This window comes from Bacidia gigantensis (genome assembly GCF_019456465.1).
Source record: "Bacidia gigantensis strain McMullin 20006 chromosome Unknown contig_295, whole genome shotgun sequence".
NCBI classification, from domain to species: Eukaryota; Fungi; Ascomycota; class Lecanoromycetes; order Lecanorales; family Ramalinaceae; genus Bacidia; species Bacidia gigantensis.
Genome location: NW_025408608.1, coordinates 1,268,713 through 1,292,658, shown reverse-complemented (window position 1 = coordinate 1,292,658; position 23,946 = coordinate 1,268,713). Strand labels below are relative to the sequence as shown.

At 49.5% G+C, this 23,946-nt stretch overlaps 9 protein-coding genes across 9 annotated transcripts; 1 reads left to right on the top strand and 8 right to left on the bottom strand.

The window, feature by feature from the left end:
- Positions 1 to 1,370: 1,370 nt before the first annotated feature.
- On the bottom strand, positions 1,371 to 2,636 carry KY384_008410 (uncharacterized protein; the record flags this gene model as incomplete). The annotated part of the gene is made up of 2 exons (XM_044816899.1): positions 1,371 to 2,423; positions 2,544 to 2,636. The coding sequence occupies 2 exons, from the start codon at positions 2,634 to 2,636 to the stop codon at positions 1,371 to 1,373; spliced, it is 1,146 nt and encodes a 381-aa protein (XP_044666264.1).
- Positions 2,637 to 3,085: 449 nt separating this feature from the next.
- KY384_008409 (uncharacterized protein) lies at positions 3,086 to 5,278 on the top strand (the record flags this gene model as incomplete). Its single annotated transcript, XM_044816898.1, has 3 exons — positions 3,086 to 3,253; positions 3,315 to 4,517; positions 4,568 to 5,278. 3 exons carry the CDS (start codon positions 3,086 to 3,088, stop codon positions 5,276 to 5,278), a joined length of 2,082 nt encoding a protein of 693 aa, XP_044666263.1.
- Positions 5,279 to 5,479: 201 nt separating this feature from the next.
- On the bottom strand, positions 5,480 to 6,752 carry KY384_008408 (uncharacterized protein; the record flags this gene model as incomplete). Its single annotated transcript, XM_044816897.1, has 4 exons — positions 5,480 to 6,147; positions 6,198 to 6,435; positions 6,477 to 6,501; positions 6,553 to 6,752. The coding sequence occupies 4 exons, from the start codon at positions 6,750 to 6,752 to the stop codon at positions 5,480 to 5,482; spliced, it is 1,131 nt and encodes a 376-aa protein (XP_044666262.1).
- Positions 6,753 to 7,100: 348 nt separating this feature from the next.
- Positions 7,101 to 7,731, bottom strand: KY384_008407 (uncharacterized protein; the record flags this gene model as incomplete). Its single annotated transcript, XM_044816896.1, has 2 exons — positions 7,101 to 7,480; positions 7,533 to 7,731. The coding sequence occupies 2 exons, from the start codon at positions 7,729 to 7,731 to the stop codon at positions 7,101 to 7,103; spliced, it is 579 nt and encodes a 192-aa protein (XP_044666261.1).
- Positions 7,732 to 8,127: 396 nt separating this feature from the next.
- KY384_008406 (uncharacterized protein) lies at positions 8,128 to 8,640 on the bottom strand (the record flags this gene model as incomplete). The annotated part of the gene is made up of 2 exons (XM_044816895.1): positions 8,128 to 8,550; positions 8,605 to 8,640. 2 exons carry the CDS (start codon positions 8,638 to 8,640, stop codon positions 8,128 to 8,130), a joined length of 459 nt encoding a protein of 152 aa, XP_044666260.1.
- A 5,550-nt stretch (positions 8,641 to 14,190) lies between these two features.
- On the bottom strand, positions 14,191 to 15,257 carry KY384_008405 (uncharacterized protein; the record flags this gene model as incomplete). The annotated part of the gene is made up of 2 exons (XM_044816894.1): positions 14,191 to 14,812; positions 14,860 to 15,257. 2 exons carry the CDS (start codon positions 15,255 to 15,257, stop codon positions 14,191 to 14,193), a joined length of 1,020 nt encoding a protein of 339 aa, XP_044666259.1.
- Positions 15,258 to 17,690: 2,433 nt separating this feature from the next.
- KY384_008404 (uncharacterized protein) lies at positions 17,691 to 19,047 on the bottom strand (the record flags this gene model as incomplete). The annotated part of the gene is made up of 4 exons (XM_044816893.1): positions 17,691 to 17,705; positions 17,790 to 17,906; positions 17,963 to 18,197; positions 18,230 to 19,047. 4 exons carry the CDS (start codon positions 19,045 to 19,047, stop codon positions 17,691 to 17,693), a joined length of 1,185 nt encoding a protein of 394 aa, XP_044666258.1.
- Positions 19,048 to 20,813: 1,766 nt separating this feature from the next.
- On the bottom strand, positions 20,814 to 21,832 carry KY384_008403 (uncharacterized protein; the record flags this gene model as incomplete). The annotated part of the gene is made up of 3 exons (XM_044816892.1): positions 20,814 to 20,894; positions 20,948 to 21,398; positions 21,777 to 21,832. The coding sequence occupies 3 exons, from the start codon at positions 21,830 to 21,832 to the stop codon at positions 20,814 to 20,816; spliced, it is 588 nt and encodes a 195-aa protein (XP_044666257.1).
- A 122-nt stretch (positions 21,833 to 21,954) lies between these two features.
- On the bottom strand, positions 21,955 to 23,379 carry KY384_008402 (uncharacterized protein; the record flags this gene model as incomplete). Its single annotated transcript, XM_044816891.1, has 3 exons — positions 21,955 to 22,078; positions 22,126 to 22,646; positions 22,924 to 23,379. The coding sequence occupies 3 exons, from the start codon at positions 23,377 to 23,379 to the stop codon at positions 21,955 to 21,957; spliced, it is 1,101 nt and encodes a 366-aa protein (XP_044666256.1).
- Positions 23,380 to 23,946: the final 567 nt, after the last annotated feature.

Here is a 23,946-nt window from a genome sequence, read left to right as displayed (position 1 = left end):
TCATGCAGGCCAGCATCGCGGTGTGGTGTATTGTTTACCTGTGGCAGGCCTTAGTCGTCCACTACATTAGACGCGAGGAAAAAGTATTCTTGGAAACATATCTTTGGAATAAGAGGCTAAGGCTGAAACACAAGTGTCTCCCTTCCAAGGCCACGCGAGGAAACAGGAACCGCATCAGCAAGTCAGAGATTCGGCCATTTTGGAGACCGCCTTTGCCTTCTTTTGCTTGGGGACCGTGAGGATGACCTGCGTGGAGCGTGAGTGGTGCAACATTTTCTGCGAAGTGGGGGAAAGGATTCATGCCTTGGCACGCTTGCCCCCAACGGGAATAGCCGCGGGGAAGCAAGCGCCCAGGAGTATTTTTAGAATCCACCTTTTTTCGCACTTTCCCCCCTCGGGCTCGCAGAGAAGGCTTGGATGTTCATAAATAAATCATCGATGGTGACCCTATTGGTTCCTCGTCCACGCTTACGGAGGATTATGATGATTTTAGTCTATTCTTTCGTGTGAGGACTGAGGAGAGTCGCAGAGACTTTCACCGCGTCAAAGGCCCCCCACAACCACTGATACCAAAGTCCCCCACTGGTGCAAGTCAATGCGACAGACAGCATTCTCATACTTTGGACAGTGTACAAAATACAATCAAGCCTTAGTCACAAGGACCTCAATCCCGATCACGGCACAATGCTCGATCGATATGTCCTGTTGAGCCTGCCGTTCCTTGCTGACTGCAATGGGCATTGTGGGTTGCCCAAGAAAGCCTACGTCTCTGCGAGAGCAAGCACGCACGAGGCACATGCAGCAACGCGGCGAGCTTGACGCGCTTCTCTTCAGACAATTTATATGTGTGTTTCAGGTGTCAGATGCAGAAATGGAACATACATGATGATGTCCTGCAGTGCACTGCCTCGTCACTAGAGCCTCTCCACATCAAGCTTTGCATATGCGGCGAGATGGTGACACACGAACCTTATGTGCCCGACTGTTGGCTGCTACACAGCCTTGCCTCTTGTCGTCCCTCTTGCACTAGAAGACCGTCTCTCCAGATGTCATTGGCTCTGACAGCTGAAAACATCTCGTTCCTGAACTAAAGTGGCACAGAGTATACGGCAATGTACTCTCAGTAGTCCGTTTCATACTTGGGACACCGAAGCTTCCTTGAGCTCGCACTGTGACTCCTGACTTGGTGCCGTGTGAGCCTGATAGCTCATCCCTGTCGCTTCCACCCAGGAGCTCCCAGGATTCCATTGTCCGGTTTCGGGTCGAGAGACCACTTTCGTAGGGCGCGGGCAGAGAGGTCCGTCGTCCATCCTTCTTCGAACATCTCCATACCAGCCCAGGCGATCATGGCCGCATTGTCCGTGCACAGTTCAGCCGGCGGTAGGACCAACGGGACATTTTCGAATCCACGGCCATCCAGAAAAGACCTCATGCTGTTCAAAAATCAGCTTGCTTTTCAAGTATTCATGGAGTATGGTTTCATGAGCGTACATCATCCGGAGAAAGCCATTGCTTGCTACACCCCCGCTGATCACCAAGGATTGAATTCCCTGATTCGTGGCTTGTGCGCCACTTACCCCCCGAATGACCCTTGTTGCAATATGTTCAAACGCCACCCTCATTCCTTCTACTGCCAAGTCGATGCGTTCTGCCTCACTCATTTTTTCGCTCCTGCTTTCGCAGATCCTCTTGATGGCGCTTCCTAGCCCAGAAAAGCTGAATTGCATATTTTTGGTGTCAGCCAGCGGTACAGGTAGTGCCCAGCCCCATTTTGTCTCGCGTGGAGCAATCTCTTCAGCACGATCTTTTGGGGGACGGTACAGATAGCGCCGAGCCCGTCCATGAAATGCAAACCACTCAAGAAGACGACCATACATGATTTCCTTCCCGCGAAGCGCTTCATGGGGAAGTACTAATCGTGCGATCTTGTCTAGAGCGTCTCCCACTGCGATGTCGACCGTAGACGCGAGCACCTTATGGTCGCACAGTGACTCTGATTGAACCAGAAGAGTATGACCTCCAGAGACTAAAAGGGACATGAAGGGGAATGCTGGCTCCGCGCTCTTCAAACCAGGCGACTCCAAAGCATGGACCAGTCTTGGGGTAAGCGCATGCGCCTGCATGTGGTGGACGCCCACGAGTGGAATGCGCCATGCAAGCGCGAGCCCTTTAGCAGTGTCCAAACCCGTAGACAGAGCCGCCGACATGCCAGGCCCTCTCGTGACCGAGATGAAATCAGGTTTTAGTCTCACGTCCTGGTCTCCGACCTGAACAAGCATGGTAGGATCCGTCTGGAGATTTCCATCAATCGCTTCTGGGAGGGAACCAAGGCTTTCAGCTATCATGTTGGACAGTACATGTTGATGTGATGTCACCGCCGTGGCAGGGTGAATGCCCCCGAATGAGCTGTTGTCGGCGGTAATCTTCTGATGGAAACGCAAGCGAGTCCCAGACTGTTTAGTCTTCTCTAGCACCGCCACACAAGTATCATCACTAGAATGATGTAAGTCGATATTGTTTCAGTAAGAGATAGTATCTCAGACCATGATGTTTCTATTGCAAGCGTTAATAGATTTCGTCTTGAAGGGCGGGACCCGCTCAAGATCCTGCGCCTTAGGCACGGTGTATGTCTCCATGATGGCCAGAACATACATCGATCGATAATCATGCAGACATGAAAGTACTGTCATAGACGTTCTGGTCCTCTATTTGACGCGATGGACAGGGTCTCGAGATTCCATGGCAGATGCGGCGAAAGCGGCCGCAGAGCCGCGTTCCAAAAAACTTCCGTGCGAATATACCAAAGAACTCTAAGCTTGTAAATTAAGTGAGCAGCGATCCTTGTGATTGACCTGTACTCTGTATTACTATTCCAGAACTTAGCAGGATACCATACATAACCAAATGGATTCCCAATGGGCACTGGCCTGCTTATGACAGCCCAAAACAAAGCTCTCCTGAAACAAACATCTACCCATCCACAAACCCACATGTTCTCTACCAACATGCTTCCGCGGAGCAGGTGACCTTTCGCCCGTGACACTCCATCTCTACAAGATCAATTGTCTGCAGATCAATTACGACCATGAATGCGGTCAAGGAGAGCATATTGGGCGCTGATCGCGAGCCAGACCTCTCTTTCCAGTCGAAGGCAACCTTCGAGCAATATGCGCAAGCCGACGAGAATACCGGAGAGAAATTCATGGGGCAAGACGACTTCGTCAACGCGATCGCCCCAGCTACAGAGAACTACGTGCGCTGATCCTGTATTGATTGACGATATGAGAAACATGACTGATATGCGAGCTGAGTAGCACAAGATAAAGCGAGAACAGTACGCACTCCTATTCCAAGTGGCGGACCGAAAGAAAGTTGGGAGAATCAGTCTGCGCGACTGGGGAGCGTTTGAAAACCTCCTGGCTAAACCTGACGCCGAATATGAGATCGCGTTTCGACTGTTCGATGAAAATGGATTGGGCACCATCAAGTCCGAAAATTTCTTTAGACTGTACGATCAGAACAAAGGCAAAGACACGATACCGTTTGATTGGAATTGCGAATGGGCCACTCTGTACGTGGGGTCCAAGCGACATCGACATGACATTACGTACCCTCAGTTCTCCCAGATGCTGCGTGGGCTGCAAGGCGAGAGGATACGACAGGCTTTCCACATATTTGACAAGGATAGAGATGGATATATAGAGCCGGAGGACTTCCAACGGATCATCCTTGAGACTGCCAGGCACAAGCTTTCGGACCACATTCTCCAGAATTTGCACACTCTGTGCAACATTTCAACGGGTAGCAAAATTTCATATGCAAACGTGCGAGCATTTCAGAACGTCATTCGAGAAATGGATTTGATGGACTTGATCCTCCGGAACGCGACGCAGAAGACAGAGGATGGACGGATCACAAGGACTGATTTTTTGAATGAAGCAGCGCGCATTACGCGCTTCTCTCTCTTCACGCCGATGGAAGCAGATATCTTGTTCCACTTTGCCGGAATAGACGCTGCCTCCGGCCGGTTGTCCCTACAAGATTTTGCCAAAGTTCTAGATTCTTCCTACCAAAGCGCTTATGCTCTAGGCATAGAAGCAGCTGGTCCAGTATCAGATGTAGCAGACAAAGCAGTTTCAAACACCAAGCGATATCTACATAATGTGCTTGAATCACTACACCACTTCGCACTTGGCAGCGTTGCTGGCGCTTTCGGGGCGTTCATGGTTTATCCTATTGATCTTGTAAAGACCAGAATGCAAAATCAAAGGGCAGGCCGGGTTGGCCAAGTACTCTACAAAAACTCCATCGACTGCGCCAAAAAAGTGATTAAGAATGAGGGAGTCAAAGGTTTGTACTCGGGTGTCTTACCACAGCTTGTTGGCGTTGCGCCAGAAAAGGCCATCAAGTTAACAGTCAATGATCTCTTGCGAGGCTATTTTGGCAATAAAGAGACTGGTGCAATCTGGTGGCCCCATGAGATCGTAGCAGGTGCCTCAGCTGGTGCATGTCAAGTGGTAAGCCATGATGATTCTTCGAGACAACACCAATTTTGACATTCCTATAGGTTTTCACGAACCCGCTTGAGATCGTGAAGATCCGACTCCAAGTCCAAGGCGAGCTGCTCAAAACACACGAAGGAGTCGAGAAGAGATCTGCAATGTGGATCGTACGCAATTTAGGTCTCATGGGTCTCTATAGAGGCGCATCCGCATGTCTACTACGAGACGTACCCTTCTCCGGCATCTACTTTCCTACCTACAATCACCTAAAACGCGACCTCTTTGGCGAAAGTCCAACGAAGAAGCTTGGCATATTGCAACTCCTAACGGCAGGTGCAATAGCTGGCATGCCAGCAGCGTATCTAACCACCCCATGCGATGTTATCAAAACACGATTGCAAGTCGAGGCGAGGAAGGGTGAGACGAAATACACATCCCTCCGGCACTGTGCCAGGACTATATACCAGCAAGAAGGGTTCCGAGCCTTCTTCAAGGGAGGCCCAGCCCGCGTCCTGAGGTCGTCACCACAATTCGGGTTTACTCTAGCAAGTTTTGAATTCTTGCAGAAAGCATTGCCAATGCCTGGCACTGGTGGCGACGAGGGACCTGCAGGACATGTCGAGCCCGCGCTTGGTTTGGTGGAGGCGAAGGCGCCGCTGCCATATCTACGGAGTCGTAATGCATTGAAGATCATTCTCGATTTGGACGAGAACTTTGGGAGGCCAAAGGTACCGCAGGGGAGAGGCTGGATACCTCTGACGGGGGCGAATGCGTAGGGAGATAATCATCGGACTGGCATCATGCTTAAAGCGGCGCGAGTCGAGCACTCGAAAAGCATTTGAAGAAGGGGGTGATGATAGCAAAGGTGCTCATATTCAGTAGCAATGCTGCATAATCATAGAGTCTCTAGGTGTCATAGAGGGAGAGGGTCCCTCCACCCCTCGAGGTATCGCTACCTTCCACCAACAACAATCTACCTAGCCACGTAGGGCCTTCCATCCCGTTGCCACCAAACTCTGGTCGTCGTTCGTATCCCCAGTTCCAGTCCAGTAGAACAGACCGCCCAATCCGCGCTGCTTGACATATTCCGCCTTGCGCTGCACGCACGCCGGGTCATCATAACTGACGAAACCGCCATCACCACCGACACAGTAAGCTGCGACGACTTCATGATCCATCCCAAGTTGGGCATTGGGGCGTGCCAAGTCGCAATATTCGAAGGTCCCTTCCTCTCCACCTCCACCCTTGTACGGTTCCCCAGCTTTCGTGGCTCCCAGGAAGGAACGTCCATATGCTGGCACGCCGAGGAGGATCTTGTTGGCGGGCACGCCCTTCGAAGTAAGATAGCTAGACGCTGAGTCGCAGGAGATCTTGCAGTCGTCATTGTAGGCGTCCTTTGGAGTGAAGAGCTGGGAATGGTAGCCCGACATTTTGGTCCATGGACCGGCGAAGTCGTAAGTCATGATGTTGAGGTAGGAGAGGAGTTGGGATGCCTCGCCAAGAGGGATGTTTTGGAGAGCCCACTCGCCGGCAGGTAGAGCGGCGGTGAGGAGGTACTGAGAAGCTGGCAAGACGTTCCGAAGCGACGAGAGTAGCGAAATGAAGTCGCGGCCTTGACCGGGGTCGGATGGATGTTCCCAATCGACTGTGTGTGATGTCAGCGAAGGATCATCTGCGTAAACAGAGACTACCTACTATCGATACCATCCATCTGGTATTTGTCAAGGATCTGCTTTGCAGTATTTGCAAGGGTAGCCCTTGATGTAGGATTACTGGCCGCGGCGGCGAAGTTCTCGCTACCACTTCCTCCACCTAGAGAAAGGATTGTCTTGATCTGAGGATTCTGAGTCTTGACCCGTTGCAGGTCTCCGAGAGCCCCGAGAGCACCGTTCAGATCCAGCTTAGTATCTGCGTTTTCATCGGTGTACTCGTCCTTGGTTAGTGGATTTCAGGCAGCTGTTTAGGGCTTCTTACATAGACTGTGCCATCTGCTTTGACGCTGTGCAGCACGTCAGAAGGTAGATAAAGCGACAGATACTTCTCGACTTACCCTACAAACGCGTAAAGAATATGAGAGATGTGTGCCAAATTAAGGGATGAAGGAGGTTTTTGAGCAAGAGCTTTCCAGTTAGGGTAGTAGACGGCGTTGACAAGAGCTGACGAGTTTGTCGTTGCCTTGTTCACCTGGTGATGCAACAGCTTCTGAGAAGCCTTCTGCTGAAGCTGGTGCAGCGTATCCTTCAACGCCATGGCTTTTGAATGCAAAGCGTAATGAGGAAGAGAGGTCCAGTGCACAATACAGATACACAATGTTGCGAGAGTTCACAAATAGGAATACAAGTTTTGGTCAGAGAGAAGTTGATGAACGAAGAGGATGAAGAAGAAAAGAAGAAACCTTCAGGTTGACCTGATATATACCCTGCCCCTCGTCAGAAGCCCCCGTCGCCACAACAACGCGCACCGGCACGAGGACGAGCAACCTGACCAGGCAACGGAGGAGGTAACTACAAAAAGCAAATGCTCGTGAAGCGCCTTGGAGGTACATCCGATCACACGCAAGCAACACTTTGAGCTGAATCTCATAGGCCTTCAAGGTTCTTAGCTCACCTGTCCGGTGGCAACGTCGTACATCCATCTCCACCAGAAGCCCTTGGGGGGAATGTTCTCGCGGCCATTGGAGCTCAGACGTGTCACCAGGGCGCCACCTTCCACCTGACTCGCATCAACCACGCCCAACTCGTTGGTTGCAACTAGCTCTCTAGAACGCTGCTCCTGTGTGATGATGCTGTTGCTCTGGCTGAGCAAAGTGTAGATGGGAGCTACCTCAACCGCCGGTCTGAGATAGTAAACACGGAGATAAACGTGGTCTTCGTCCTTCGCACGGATCTCCAGAATCCTCGCTATGCTTTCACGGGAGGGTGATCGGTTGACATTGCTAAGCACGACAGTATCGTGAGGCTGAAAAGCTTCGTTACCAACTGCAACGCAAATCAGAATAAATCTGTAGAATCGATTGATATGTTGACAAACCTCTTATTTCTGCAAAACGTTCCATGGAAAGCCATATTTGCTGGGGTCGAATCATGTAAACCCGCTGAAGCTGTGTGGATTCAGGAATGCGCTGGTCATAAAGTTCCACAGTGAACATGCAGGGGAACGGCGAAGGCTCCAGCTTTACTTCGGAGCCGTTATGTGTATGAGAATTGGCGTTATGATGGTTGGCTTCCATGATGCAAGTTGCTGCAACCTGGATATACTGCAAATGTCCATCAGTAGGACATGTCGAGCATAATGGTGATGGACGGAAGAACTGTGGAAGAGGCAATGTAAGTGTTATGGATACCACTCGAGTGAATTTATTTGTCCACATGTCAACATGCTTCTACAATTGAAAGGCCACAATAATCGTCCGCAACTCTCCTCAAAGCCCTGCGCACGGTTGGAATTCATTATTCTTCGCCGTCGTCGTCGATACCTTGCTTTTCAAGCTAGGCGACTCAATTACATTGTTCACTTCGCTCGTCGAGCTTCATGCAAATCATGCAGCAGCGAGTCTTGCCAGCAGATCACTTGAATTTGTTGTAAGAATCTGCGGAACGCAGGTTCAACCAGCCGAAAGTCGTGCTCAGCCGGGCCTTCGTTTCACGAACTCTTCCAGGTCACCTTTTGTTGCAACACCGAGTACGAACCTGCGGTTTTCGTCCGTGACGACAGCAAAGTCTCCTGCACCATTCTCGTCGTTGCCGCGATCAAAAAAGGTTTCGAGCTCCTCCAAAGGCGTATTCATCGTTATGACTTGATAAACTTTGCCTTTCCTATTGAACTTATGCATCGCTTGCTGGACCACATCTGACTCCTTAACACTTCCATCTTTGAGCAATTGCTTTAAGCGAGGGATTGATAGATAACCAAGTAGAGCACGTGTGTCCTCCGACACGACCGTCAAATGGGTATAGTCTCGCTCATATGCACTTCGGAGGGCAATGGAAATCGAATCTGTAGGTCTTACAGACAGCGCCGAGGGAGGATCGAGATCCTCAACAGTAGCCTTTTGTAGGGTTATCCCAATATTTGCCAACGTCAATTACACTGAATAGCTTACCCCCCGATATACTGCAGCGCGTTGTGACGAAGCCATGGCTCGCTTTTTGCTCTGGAGTTGCGCCCTCTTTCACTTCACGAGCGATCCTGGTCAGTCATATCGTATTCAGAGCGGTGAACGTACAATCACTCGTACGAAAGCTCGGCAGCATTACCAGACATGCTCAAGAAGGCGGCCGTAGCGATGGAAAGACCGGGTTGGCCGGGTAGTGACTGTGTAAGAATGCAGTACGGCCTAGTCGTTTTTGGTCATTTTCATCTGTGTACCATCGAAGGCGGGAAATGTCGAGAGATCATCCAGACACAATCAAGGAATAGTCAAGCAATGTTTCATAACAATTGACAGTTGAAGCGCCATTGAATGACATTCAACTGAACTTCGAAATTGAGAGAGTTTTGAAAAGGTTCTGAGGAGTCATTGAAAGGTCATCGGAAGGTAATCGAGAGGTCATTGAAAGATCATTGAGTGGCCATCAAGAAAGCATTACACCTCAACGAAAGGTTTGAAATCACAGGGCACATCATTCACAATTATATCTCAATCCTGATCATTTCACTTTGATAAAAATTCACGATAAGCCTCACTAACGAGCTAGAATAATTCTCCTCACAATCTGTTATCTGGAGAACCAGGATCCATTTACGCCATGAAAACCACCCGCAGACTTCACGATGATAACCTTATGGACAGCCTTGCTTGTTGTTGGACTGTGAGGTCTCTTGGCTCTCCTAACTCTAGATAGAGCTAGGAGGTTCGTAGTCAGCACCACGCACAGGTGGACCTCATTCGCTGACCTCCCTGTCAAGTCAAAAATTAGCCTGATATTTGAATCCTGAGAAGGGCCCTGCTCTTGTTGTTGCTGCAGCAGGGATACTCTTGACCTATATGATACCGCAAAGAGCAGGTGGTACAAGTGTACATGATGATGATGTGCAAACGTTGTCGATTCTGTGATATGCCTGACAAAGGAAAGAATCTTGTCTGTAAAAGTCGTCCTCGTGAAGTGCATTTTTTGTCTATTTTGTGCCATCGAGGCTTTTGAATTTTTTTGGGTCTTTTGAGCTTTTTGTGTAGTCAACAAACCAGAAGGACTTGATTAGCGCTATGCAATGGTTGACAAAAGAAAGAAGTGACGGATATAACCAGGAAACGAAGAATTGAACTTTTTTGTGTGGTTTTGCGCCCTTGAGCTTTTCATATGTTTTTGCGATTGTTTTGTATTTTCCGGCTTTTTTTCTGGCTTTTCGAAAGTAATCAGCTAACAACAAAGCATCTGCATGTACGTTACTGGTCATCACAAAGAAATCCGTCGACGAGCGTTAGCTTGAAGCAGGCGCTGAGTCCTTTTGTCCTCTGGCAAGAATGCTTCGAGGCCCGTCTCGGGCGAAAACACCAGCTGATCTGACTCAACATCCACCATCACTACATCGTTATCAAAATCTTTGAAGTTTCGAAACGGGTCGTCCAAACCAGGAATAGGTATGATCTTGTTGTGGGCCTCCCGGATTTGAACTCGCTTCCTACTTTTCTCACGTCCGCGTCTTAGACAGCTTTTGAGCCGGCCAGAAGCAGGTGGTGCAGTCATTTCGGAAGACAAGTCACTGGCAATCTCCAAGCGATCTCGACACTGGCCGACATCTTGACAGCACTCAAGAGGCCTAGTGACCAACTCGAGGCTAACAGGACGTGGCGCCCATGACGAATGATCATTGCTTGGAAACACCTGCACCAGGGCTGCCACCGATACTGGTGGGGGTGGGCATGGCACCGAAATGCAGTAACCCATCCCAGCCAGACCGACAGCTAAGCCTGCGGCCCAGTGGAAGGAGGAGGCGTAGAAGGCGAGGAAAAGAGCAAGCATGCTTGAGACAGGAGTCTGCCACATCTTGGAGGAAAAGGATGATAGAGAGGAGAATATGTGTTTGGTACCAAATTTTGAAAGCTTTGTTTACTTGTGAGTATCTGCAGTCAAAATGTGATGGAGAGAGGAAGGAAATATCGCAACAAGCTGCGAAAACATATAGTGGGGTCGTTGCTATGGAGCCTCCTGGAGCAACGGAGCTTCGTCGAGTGTTGATGCCGGATTAGGATAAGGAAGGCGGTGGCAAACTTCGTAAGTATCACAGCCAGAACCATTCTTTGCGCAGGGTCATTCAACCTCTTGCTTACATTAGATTAAATGAATAATCTTGTGCAGTATTCAGTTGGTAAAGGTAGGAACTACCGTCTCTAGCATATTACCACCTCTCCTGTACCTTTTTCAATACAAATCAACAACACCTTAATTCTATCATCCATGCATTCATAATGGCTTGCAGCTAGCGATGGATCGACTTGGGAAACAGAGCGCCATGTCATACGCATAGACCGGGCCGGCTATCTTTTATTTCTTTCCTTGGGCGAATGCATCGTCTGAGTCGAAATCAGTAGGTAGAGGCTGCAACATCCTCAGGATATTGAATCAGCGCATTTGTGAAGCTTGTCAAGAAAGATACTCGAGTGCTAACATGCCCAAAATGGCTGCATTAGAGTTATGGAATGGTCGAGATTGAAAGGTCAAAGGTTTTCAACTCGGAATTCTTAAGACATAGCGCTGAGGTCAGTGTTCGCGAAAACATTGTTTCTTTACTTGATATTTCTTGACTTCCAAACGCGCAGCTATGAACTATAATGAATCAAGATCATCTGCAAGTGATCGTCTCATTTTCTGCCATGATTGTTCGACGTCGCAGCTCTCAGGAAAATCACAATTGCAGGTACAGTGGATACTGATTTAGACATAATGAAGGACTACAACGTTGTATTTTCTCAGCCATTCCGAAAAACGAATCATATAATAATACTAAGTCTCAACCCTGGCAAAGAACGCGTACAACAGCGGACTCTCTGGGAGAGCGAAACAACGTGCCTAAATCCATGAGAAGTCTTAAGTAAATCGGAAAGGTCCGCTACACCGTTACGAGTACGACGCTGAACTTACCGTCAGAGTATCTTGCATAATCCTGGGAAGGGTCTATCTCGCTAATGCAGACGGACACTCCAGCTCGGCTGATACGGGAACGCGAAGAGACGTGGAGTGCGAGGTGTGGCAACTAGGCCTGATTAGTCTAATTCGAGGTCCAGCGTTGGCTTTGGTACTCTGGCCCTCGAGGTGGTATTCTCTGAAGGGGCAAAGATCCCTCACCAGGCAGACCAGGGCTGAGTGCAGACGGCTAGCAGTCAAAATAGAGATTGTGATTTGCGGACACCTTTTGTCTGTCCTTGACAAAGCCAATCCTCTTCCGAATAAAGGAGGTCTTCGGAAAGGACTTGGCTCGAATTGGTATTGCTAGCGCAGGCTGATCTGTATAATATATGATAGACGTGAGCAGACCATGCCAATCTTGTCCAATCGCTCCACGAATCGCACCAGGAAGCTTAGTAATTGAGGGGTAGACGTAGTGGAGATCAAGTATCAGTTTCCTAAAGTATCGCTTTCATTTTTTAATGTAAAAGGCTCAGTAGATGGCAGTCTACAGACTCCTCTTAATATCCAATGTCTGATCGGCCAAGTTTCCCTCAGAAAAATTCGAGCCAGTACATTCACGCTGCTAATCCTGAGGTTTGGGACGTGTACGAAACATTAGTGGCGCTAGAGATTCTCGAGTAGTCATCATTGCCCTGTCCCAAAGTGGCTGTGCTAGCCGGCTTTGATGTTGGGGTGACCTTTCCACGAGGGATGAGATGAGGATACAATAAGGGGTTTTGCTCTTTCCAATGAAGGTAAAACTTGCGGGCATCTTGTGGCATACCAAACAAGCAAGATGAAAGGCATTGAGAATGAGTTAGGCCTTGCGAGGGTTTCATAGCGGATATCCTTGAACGAGAGTGGTCTGTTGTTCAAGTTTCGATAGCGCCGTTGACAACATTGTTTGCGTGACTAAACTTGTGAAATGGAAATAGACGAGGACTTATAAGACAGATGCACATTGCGGGCTTCGTTGGCCTAATCTGATACGCCGAGTGCAGATGTCAGTTGATGAACATTGCGCATTATAGTGAGACAGCTAGCCTGGGAGTCAGCTCGATGGATCCACTGATTCCGAGTTGAGTACAATGAGAACGGCTTGGTCCTGTCAAGATCAAAGGTATCGCCTGGGATAGGCGGGCAATGCGACGGAGCTTCAGCCACAATAGAAGACACCCATGTGTCACTGTAGACTGATATCCTCAGGAGCCAGTCACTGCTGCATCATTTCTCACACCCATCCACCACGATTTTGTGGGGAAAGATACATATGCAATGATGACGGTGCGGACGACACCCGCTTCCGATAGGAGCCGCGGGCGTGTGAAGGCATAAGGCAGGAGTGAATAGAAAGGATGCAGCAATGGCAGCCTTAAGTGGGCACCAGCTACTTGACTCTCCACTACTGACGAGTTTCAAGTGTGCCAACGGTGAGCCGACCGTAAATGGAAGGTCCTAATTCCATTTCCTTTGCTAGCATCAGTTGCGACTGCCTCACGCACGTTACGTGCTATGCTGTCACCAACGTCATCGCGCACCACTCAGGAGGTCACGATGTCCAGTCAAATGGTTCTCCAACCCTCCTCACCGACCCGATGGCGCTGTTTGCTCCGAGACTCCCACCGGGCGCCAATGCTGGAGTGTCCACTGCGTATCTTATCGGTGCGGCTTCCGATGCTTCGTCTAGTCAGGATTCGGTTGCGTTCGGCGCTTTCTCCAACCAGGCATTCTGGTAAGTTGCATAAGGCTGGGGTGCCAGTTCATAGGTTGGTCGTAAACATCAGCCGTGGACGGAAGGAACGCGAAAGGGAAGGTAATCTGATCCACATCAGGGATCTGGCTTGGCGTCATCATCGGAAGTCAGTCTAGACAGGGGTGATCAGCCACCTACGTCACTCCGTCGCTTTTTGAAACACCGGTAGGCCCCTGAATGAACCTCCCTCTTCCGGTCAGACGCTTAGGCCTTAGGCCGGAATTGGTGGGGAAGATGCAATTGAGTGAGTGAAGACGGTGTACCGGCAGCTGTTTTTGAAAAGATGTCATGGGAGGTTGAAGAGATAGATAGATATTAACAGTATAAAACGTGCAGCGTATGCATAGTCGCGTGCGGGCGAGCACATGGTATTCGCATGTTGATCTGCCGGAACGATCGATGTTGATCATAACTACCTATTATCACATAAACTTCCAATTGAATCCGCGTGCACTGTAGACACAACATTCATATCCCCTGTACAAGTACAACCGCTCAGCCGCCGTAAACATGCCAATCGCCAATCGCCGTAGTCAAGCGAACGTGGGTATCGAATGCGAATGCGGTTTGTCCAGAATTCTCCCATAATATACAATTCATAACTTTCCATAACACCTTGCTAATGCATGTAATCATTCCTACTGTGTGTGCCTTGCGACGATGTGGTCGCGCCCTCTCGTTTGGTGTACATTGGGCGCTTGCAAGGTTGTGGAATGTCTAGCTAATCGCACATAAGTGCTGTCGAATGTTGAGCGGCCGTAGTGATTGAGATCGTTGGTGCATCAGGTTACCACCGAAGTGGATACCACCTCAAGCGCGGCCCTCTTCACTTTTCCGATGTCCATGAGCCTTCGGGTGAAGGATGGTCTGAATCGGATGCGCTGCTACGGTCACCTTTGTGCACCTTACGGTGGCGGCGTAGGTTCGAGACGACCGAGAAGTGACGGCCACAGCCTTCATGTTCGCAAGCATACGGTTTCTCTCCTGTATGACTGTACATGTGCGTCTGTAGCGAGCTAGGTCGAGTGAAGCGCTTATCGCAAATCTTGCATTTGTGCTTCTTTTGTGTGCTTGACGACACTTTTGAGTTGAATTGTCCCATCATCGACTGAGGTGGCGGGAGTCCGTTGCCACCGATCAATCCCGTTGGTCGGGGCAACGTTCGAGAAGAGACAGACTCAAGATCTGATTGCGAACCATAATCCGAAACAGAGCCGTCGACAGAGCCGCTGTAATATGACGACGGGGTGTAGCTAGCGGAAGAAATTGACGAATGCGAGGAGTGAGGTGCTGGAAAGCCATAACCGTCAGCTGCTCCTCGGTCGCTTCCGGAGCCGTACAAGTTGCCTCTTGGTGTCATATCTTGACTCAAGGCAACCATGCCCCTGCTTGCGTCGAGCGCGTCATTGAATGTAGGTTGAGGCCGCGCCTGCAAGGACGACGAATTTCTAATAATGATTAGTAGTGCAAAGGCAATCTAAGTATAGAGACATACCCATGTGAAAGCCTTCTGGGCTCTTCATGTTGAGATGTATGCGCGAGAGTAGAGTACGAATTCCCATAAGGCGCCGACGTTGGGGCGAATGAGCCCACGGAAGGAGTGGACGTATGATCGTACGATGGTCGGCTGTGATTGACAAGATCTTGCGACATTCCAATCAAATCTGCTTGGGGATATGGGCTTCCTTGATACGTGGCACTCATCGGAGGAGCCACAGCGGGTATCGAGGTGTATGGAAGAGCACCAGTTGACCGCGCACTTTGTTGCTTGGCGAGTGTGTCGTACCCTGTATTGTGAGCGCTCATCCCAGCGCCGAAGAGCTGGTTACTTGGAGCACCCCAGGGGTTGGTGAATGAAGGCCCGTTGCCGTAAGGCATGTGATCGAAGCCCATTGAACCAAGGTGACGGTTGTTGCTTTGATCCAATGTCATGGTCATATTGGCGGTGTTTAGTAATATGCAATGGATGTGCGGCGGGTGATCGACAGTGGTGAAGTGGATTTCCCGAGGGTTTGATATATGCGGATTCGTTATATAGATGGTGAGTGTTGCTGAGGTGGACGAGCGTGAAGAAGTGTAGTCGTTGATGAACCAAGCCTATATGTGTACATTCGAGTCCGAAACAAATAGACAGAAAAAGGTCTGGACTGGCAAAGCTCGTGTTCAGTGTATAGGATTAGAACTGATCAGCGGGATGGAAGGAGCTTATAGTCTTGCACAAGATAAGTGAGCGAAGTGCGAGATGCCCAAAGGACGGCGAATTTGATCCCGTCAATGGCTTGAGGAGCTTGCGCAGAATGAACCCTGACGCTTGTCCGGGAAGGGGATAGGGTGTACAGGGTAGCGTGGTACCAGTCTGAGGGGGTGGAGGCCAGGGTAGCGACAGGCATCTTTTGGGCTACTACGTCAATTTTGGTGAGCGCGCCGGCTGCTGATTTGATCGAAGGCCCTCCATCCTTGCAAGCCACCGAACGCCATCCTGCTTTTGCTCGAGTCTATCTGCCGTCAGACTTGAGCCATATTCGGCTTAGAGGAAAAGGCAACTGTTGCATCCCTCCTCTGTCAGTCGCCGAAATGCTAATTGGGTTGGGGGCTCAGGAGAGACTGGGGTGTGGGGAGAAATCAACCAAATCATATCGCTTGATGTCCGCAGATTGCAGTGCTAGAGCCTATCGCGCGACTACTACAGCTTCCGACACATGGGGGCCATAAGCGAGTCTGCACAAGATGTTTGGTTCCGCCTCTGGGGCTTGGGGAGAGGTCCCTGAAACAATCCACTGCCTATGTCTGTGTTTTATTGAACAAGCCATGGAGGATGGGAGGAAGAGACTACGAAAGGCTTGATCTGCAAATGTTGCTATTCTTACATCTGCCAGTGATTCTTCTCGGGTATGGATCAACAGTCGAAGCCATGTTTACCCACGTGCGGGGTGGCGAACAGACACATTGGAGTGTACCCAGTACCGTGGATAAGGGCAGCGCAGTCTACGAGAGATGGGAACGATGTTGCCACTAATATACGGACTTCTAAGTATGCCAGCGAATAAGTCCACACCTACCGGCATTCATACTCTATCACCTTGAGCAGAACCAGCACCTAATAATGGTGGGATTTCCCACAATGCCATCAGCGGGCACCCACTAAGAAGATATCTGCTAACATGCTTTAGGGGACCACAAGCCTTCCGGGCGCCCTTTCCGAAGCCTGCAGGGACCATTGTTTGGCAAGGCTTCGCTTAGCTTTGTGGGAGAAGTTGGAAAAGCGTCTATTGGCAGTAGTATTTCTTTGGTTCCGATTGGGGTGCTCCTTGTCTTGTGTGATTGTGGCATGTTGTGGCTCTCTACGATGTCATAGTACGCTGGACAAGGTCAGCTGAGAGCCCCAGAACCTGAGACCGCGGCTAACGGTCTTATTGTACGATATTCTGCGACTGCGACAGAAAGAAACATGACTGCCGCTGTCAGCGGTATGTCGTCATCGAAGCCTCCGCGGCTGCAAGAATTATGCGTGGGCTCTGAAGGGCAGCACATGTTCCGGTAGACAGCGTGTCTGTCTGGCTGACTCGTCATATCCCACCGCTAGGCATGCAGCCAGACAGCATTCCCCGCTTCTGTGCCTTACATCACCGCCACTGTCTCTTGGTGTCACTTGGTGGTTGACCCTTGGCGGTGATTCGATGCTAGGGATGCTATCCTGCAGAAACAATGCATGCGCGAACACGGCATGGGTTTCACTGCCGTACCACACCCCATCCCACTTGCTAACTCTGGTGTGGAAACCTTCTACTACTACTACTGCCTTGCTTTGGCCTTTGAATTTTCCAGATCTGCGAAGCGGGAGATCTTGCATGAGTCTCTATCCGGAGTCATTGCCGCCCACTGGCATGAGCTTAGTGCCTTTAGAGTGAGAGCAGCCCGCCGATCATTTGTACATCCGGCAGTAAACGGAGGCAGATCTTTCTAAACCACTATTGGCCATTTTGTGGAGCCACTGAATGGCTGTGAAAAGCCACAGACTTGTCGGACTATGGTAAATTGACAGCAGATCTTTCTATTTATTCCTCGAGCCTTATTCGGGTCACGAGCAGGTCAGTCTAGAGCTGCCTGCCAATCTACACAGGGTCGTCTAAGATGCTAGTACAACGACATTGCCCACACGAGCAGTCGATGTCCGAGGCAGGACATCGCTGTTGTTCGAGACCCAACGACGAACAGGAAGGCGTCTTGCCGTCGGTGTAGAACTGCCAGAGCCAGGGGATCATGCCTTTCTGGATACGATGTGTTATAATTGGCAAAATGGTAGCAGTCAACTTGCTTTAATGGAATCTATCTAAACGAGCTCTGTTGAGAGCAATTTGATCGTCCACTCTTGTGCTCTATGGTGCCCGTTAGCCTAATTTTGATAGTATGGATGAAGCATCTCACCTTTGCATTGATACGCTCTAGATGTCTGTTCTGCTCGTCAACCTCTTTACCAGTAGCTCGAGCTAGGTGATTTAACCGGCCTGCCGCATGGCCCAAGGCATCTAGATTACTATCGATCTATTCGCAATTAGTGAGGCATAGAAACGACACACTAGACCGAGTAGGACGCATACCTCATTCTCGAGCTCTTCATCTTCGCTATCTGCTTCGAATTGATATTTCGCCCGTTCGGCAAGACTCGCTTTTGCAGGAGCGCTATTAGGATCTTCATTCATCAATTCTCGGAACGTCTTCTGCATCCTCTGGTCTGATTGGAACCCTTCTCTTCGTGAGGTTTCCCGCTCTACACGCTCTATTCTGTGTTTTTCAAGGACGTCTGCATCCCTTTGGTCCGCTCGTTTGCTCTCGCTGTAAAAGGGTTTGAGACGTGAACCGCGAACATGGAGCGGTTGAGATGCTTCAGTTCTCTCGCTCTCTCTTCTGCAGACCGATTATGATTTGCTGTGAGATCGAGATTCTTTTCCGTGTTGTGAATGCGTTCGCCTTGAGCACCAATTCGTGCTAGCGTATTCATACCCTGCTCTTCTGCCTGAGCGGCGAGTCGGAGTGCATTCCTTGTCGCGGAAACATCGTCCTGCTTTATAGACCTCATTTGCTGTTTGGTAGCCTGGACATCTTCCTCTTCCTCCTCCTCGGCCGTCAATTGCCTGTCACCGTATGGTTGATAGCCGGCTTGATCATGCTCGCTATGACTACCTTGCTCACCTTCTTCGTAGGGTGGAGGCTGGCCGTATCCCATTCGTTGTTGCTGCTGTTTCTGCACTCTTTCGCTGGCATTGCCAAAGAGAGCATCTCGGTTTGCGTCTGGTCTATTTGGAACCGGACCTAGCCCACCATAACCACCGGATCCATATCTTGTGGCCCCGCTGTTTGCGCCAGCACCATATCTGTCCGCTCCATACCCTCCTGACGCACCGTATCTATCAGGTCCATATCCACCCGTCTTCTTATCTTCAGAATAGCCATTACTGGCCCCTGCATAATTAGGTGGTGGACCCGTGGAGTCAGATTTCTGGCTATAGCTAGGTACTCCTGCTTTAGACTTCGCTTGAGTGTATGCGTCGGATTGTAGAGGTACGTTGGCGTAAGGGTTCTCCTGGGGATTGGGGGATTTGTCTCTCTTCGAGCGGCTACCGAATAGGGCTGAACGTTTGGAGTCTTCCTCGCCTTCAGCTTTCTTTCCGAACAATTTCCCCATGGCGATTGGAGGTGGTAATGATAGAACGAGAAAGGCTGAGAGGAATTTATTAATGGGTTGGACTGTAGTCTTTGATGCCTGAAACTCGAGTTTGCGGGGGGTGGCTTTGGCTGTGGCTGTGAAGCGTAACCGAAAATAGAGCTTTTGCTTGCACTCTTGTGACCTTCGGAGGCAACAAGAGCTTTGGATAAGGGCTGATGGCCCTTGCTAATAACACAAAGAGAATCGTACCAGCAACAGTGCGATGCTTTGGCTGGCATAGCCCTCCATGAAGCAAGATTGAGTTACTTGTCTGCTCCGGGACCTCAAATATGTCCCCGCCGAAATCAACATCGCTGCTCTCTGTGCTGTCTTGGTTATTCGGCTGGATTTACTTCCTTTCATGGTCGCTCTCTTTCTACCCTCAGATATTTCTGAACATCCATCGAAGATCAACTACTGGCACGACACCGGCCTTTCCTCTACTAAATTTGCAAGGCTTTGCGTGTTATTCGATATCATCCGTTGCTTTCTATTCCTCACCTACTATTCAGCGGCAGTACAAAGAGAGACATAACGGAGAGAAGAATACTGTGAGGGGTAATGATGTCGCGTTTGCTGTGCATGCACTTGTCGTGTCTGCAGTCACTCTTAGCCAATTCTCGTCCCGGCTTTGGGGGTTTGAAACCAGGAAATGGATCGTTGGGAAGACCGTGTTGGGCTTCATAGTTGGTAGTTATGCTGTGATATTTTGGATTGTTGTGCTTGTTCTAGTTGGAGCAAAGGGATGGGAATGGATTGATGTGGTGAGCTTTACTACCCTTTTGCCGCTTGACATCTTCGAAAGGATCATTCCAGGCGTACTAAGCTATCGTACAGATTTATGCTGTTGGCTACGTGAAGCTCGCCGTTTCGGTCGTCAAATACGTCCCACAAGCTTGGGCCAATTATAAGCGAAAATCTACAGTCGGGTGGGCAATCGAATCAATACTCATGGACCTTCTTGGGGGCGTACTGTCTATCGCACAACTCATTATTGACTCAAGCTTACAACAAGATTGGTCTGGACTGACAGGAAATCCAGTCAAGTTGGGCCTTGGAAACATATCGATAGCTTTTGATCTGCTTTTCATGGCTCAGCATTTCGTACTATATCGTAACACAAAGAAGGTCGCTGAGGACGTATCAGAAGCTGAAAGGCAAGGGCTCCTAGCAAGATACGAGGAGGAAGAGACTGCATTCAGTTGAGTATTTCATCCCTGTCCATGGAGGGGAAAGACTGCAACGTTCCTTATGCAAACATAATTTGGTTACTAGAATTGGAGTCGCATCAAGTCTGTTGTAGGGAGCAGCGAAAACAGTACCAGATCAAGACCCAAATTCATGAGAGGCTATCGGCACTTGAATTGGGCAAGCGAGAAGCTTTAGCACCTTCGTCAATACTCCCTAACGATTAAGACATAATCCTAAGAGCTTCGTGCAAATGGTAGTCAATACCCGGCTGGCTACTGCATGCTTCTCTCAGCACGTCAACCCCCCATCAATAGGATACACTGAGCCTGTTATGTATGAATTCTCGTCACTTAGCAAAAAAGCAATCAACTTAGCAACCTCAACAGGCTGAGCAATTCTGGCCATTGGAATAGTGGGAATGTATTTTTCGATGAAGTTAGGCTGTCCAATGCTTGCAAGGTCTGCGTCCATTCGTCGTACCATCGGAGTATCGATCGCACCTCTTCAAATTTGATTCAGTCAGAAGTATCAGCTGAGCTACTGTCACTCTCAACTTACGGAGCAATTGCGTTGACTTTAATACCCCTCTCGCAAACCTCCTTCGCGGCTACACGGGTCAGACCGATGACTGCGTGCTAACAGAGATTTTGTCAGTCTCCAGTGGTTCCATTGTCTATGAACCCCTTACTTTGCTTGTAACGTACGGTGCAAATGCTTTACTGCCTCTTAAACCGGCGATGCTAGAAGCATTGACAATGCTACCATTGTCATTCATTCTTCCTATTTCGGCTCTTAGGCAATTGAAGGTTCCCCGAAGGTTCACATCCATCACGGCATCCCACTCCTGATCATCTAATTGCGCAATGGTCTTGATTCCCTGTGACCCTGTGATCCCAGCCAAATTAGCAGCTCCATCAAATTTTCCCAATTGCTTGACGGCCTTATCAAGCCAATTGGCTACTTCGTCAGACTTAGCAACATCGACCACGCTTGAGACAAGTTTTGTTGACGGATGTTCAGTCTGAATCTCATTTATAGCTTCATTCAAGGCGTCTTGGCGGACATCTGCGAGAGCGAGGTTTGCTCCTCTGGAGGCCAAAAGAAGCGCGGTAGCTTTTCCAATACCTGACGCCGCCCCACTGATGGCCTTATCTTAGTTAACACATAAATCGGCCGAGGACCGGTATCAATTAAGGAAGACGCCTCCACCCGCAGGGCTTACAACTAGCTTTCCTTCAAGCGATGTCATCATAAACAGCCTCTTGGGATCAATATGTCACCAAATGTCGAACCGAACGTTGAGACCCGATGTGTCTCTTTGTCGCCTTGAGCTGCAATAAGCCTCTAATGCAGGCGAAACGTATAAATAGACTTGGCTTTTTTTTCGCGAATCTCTTGAGGATCTTTATGTCGTTATCCAGCTAAGAGGGAGGAAAATTGCAAAGGCCAAGGGTGAGAAAGAGGATTGTGCTCCAGCTCCAGTGATACAGAATTATGCGCGCTGGGATGCCGCAGACCCTGTGGGGTAGCTGCAGTCGTTCGGCTGTCGGAGCTGTTCGGCAATTGGGAGCATGAAGACGAAGGACCCGCTTCGTGGCAACTGTGATTTGCAAATGTCAGGGTTCCTCTGCTGTACTGGTTGATCCAGATTTCAAAGCTCCAAAAGGCTCTGGGGATCGGTTTTCGTAGTGGCAATCATTTCATGTGGGTGACAAGATCCTGATAGAGATCATCTGGTATCTTTTGAATGAGGTTGACGGTTCCCCCGATGATATCTTCGGCGTCTAAATCTGGGAATGTACGAAGCAAGCTGCCAGGGCTAAGAGTTGTCAGTAAAGTGAGCGTATGTTTGAGAAGGTGAGTTACCTCTTGTCATTCATTAGCTCATGTTTCCTGCGCATGAGCTGCACACATATGCAGAGGATGTTCAGATGTACGCCATATGCAAACAGGAAGTCCCACAAACGTAGGACTTGCTGTAGCGGCGGAGTAGAGGCGCACATCGTAAGAACCGAAGCAAAGGCGTAGATTTCTGCTTTTAGCCCTCTCGAAAGCAGAAAAGCTGAGAGGACAGGGTCAGCAATCTCAAGACAGCGATCAACAAGCTGAAGTCCTTTGTGGACACCGTCCATAGCGCCTCGTATATAGCCTGGACATTCTCGTGTGATGAAGTCATGAAACAGGACGAAAGCCTCAGCTTCGCTTCGAGCGACATACAGGAATGGAGCACATAAGACGTTCATGCCCTGAACGTAAATACCGGGGATTGAGCTGCCATTGGCTAGGCTTCTCACAGTAAGATTATTGTCGCTCAACGAATCAATAGATAAGTCAGATGCCGGCAAGTCTGGACTACGGATGCGGGTGATTGTGTCAAGTGTCTGTCCCTGTTTTGCATCATGAAGCTTCCACGCGGTCGCGTTGAGGAGACGTATCAAGGAATTGTCGGTGACTCTGCGCTTGAAAAGTGGGTTCGTCTTGAAAGTCCGAAATGTATCGTCACATATTTTTGCGTGGGCAGGCGAAGGACCCCGCCGCATCAGCTCGATATACTTATCCGTCGAGATTGGCAATGCTTTCAGCAAGATAAGCCATACATAGATTCTATAATGAGACTTTGACAGAGTCAGATTATGTAAAAATGGCATCAGAGTATTTACATACCATGCCATCTCGGTCTGCCTCAAGCGCCCCACGCAGTATCAGATCTCCTAGATCCTTTCTGGCATGTGAAAGACTTCCTTGAGGGCCATGTCTAATCTTCCATTCCAACTCTTCCTTGTCACTCTTGAACGTGGGGGCCTTGTGAGAAACACCGAGACGCTTCGGGGGTGCAACTGGTTTGGGAAGACCCGACGTATCGGTCTCGCTATTGGATCTAGTTCTAGCAGACTTTTGTGGTGAATACTGTGGAGGTATTGCGGGGACCGGTGGGTTTTGAGATATGCTTGCATTTCGTTGTTGTTGTTGGCGCTGCTGAGTGATCAAAGAAGGCCCATTGGTACCAGAAGCAAAATGAGTCGAGAGCTGATGTGCTGATTGAAGCTTCCGAAGACGCCCAGGCGAACGTGGGGAGCCTAAATGCCGAAGTTCTGCCTGCTTAGTCGGTGAGCTCGTCATCTTAACGCGATGAGATGCACTGGAAGCTGCTCGATCCTGATACCATCCCAAAAGAGTTATGCAAAGCGTGGCAGGCTGTATTTGTGTACGGACATAGGTCACTAAGTCCGAAGCAATTAGCGCCATCCGGTTTATATCAACATCATTCAAGGCGGCCGGTCGTAGACCCTTCCGATGAGACCAAAGATCTCAAGCCTGCATCACGCGCCTCACAATCAGCCATTGTCGCCGGGGCCGTGAAATTTCCAGGAAAGATGAACAAAGTGCTACTTGCCAACCTTGTTTTTCACAAAGGCGACGGCACAGGACGCCAGAGGAGATGAAGAATCGGGGATGATGAAGAGAGACTCAAATTTGCGTCTCAATTCATTCCCCATAAATATGTAAGGCCTGCACATCCCCTGAGCTAGAAAAGCTTGATACGAGGGACTATGCCGCTTACTCGCCATCTTGCATGCTTGCATGGTGTGGCTTCAACAAGCTCGAACGTGAATATCGCATAATGCCGGGCATGATTGACTCGCATAGCGCATGTCTTCGAAGCGACCCTGAACTGATAGCTTGGCT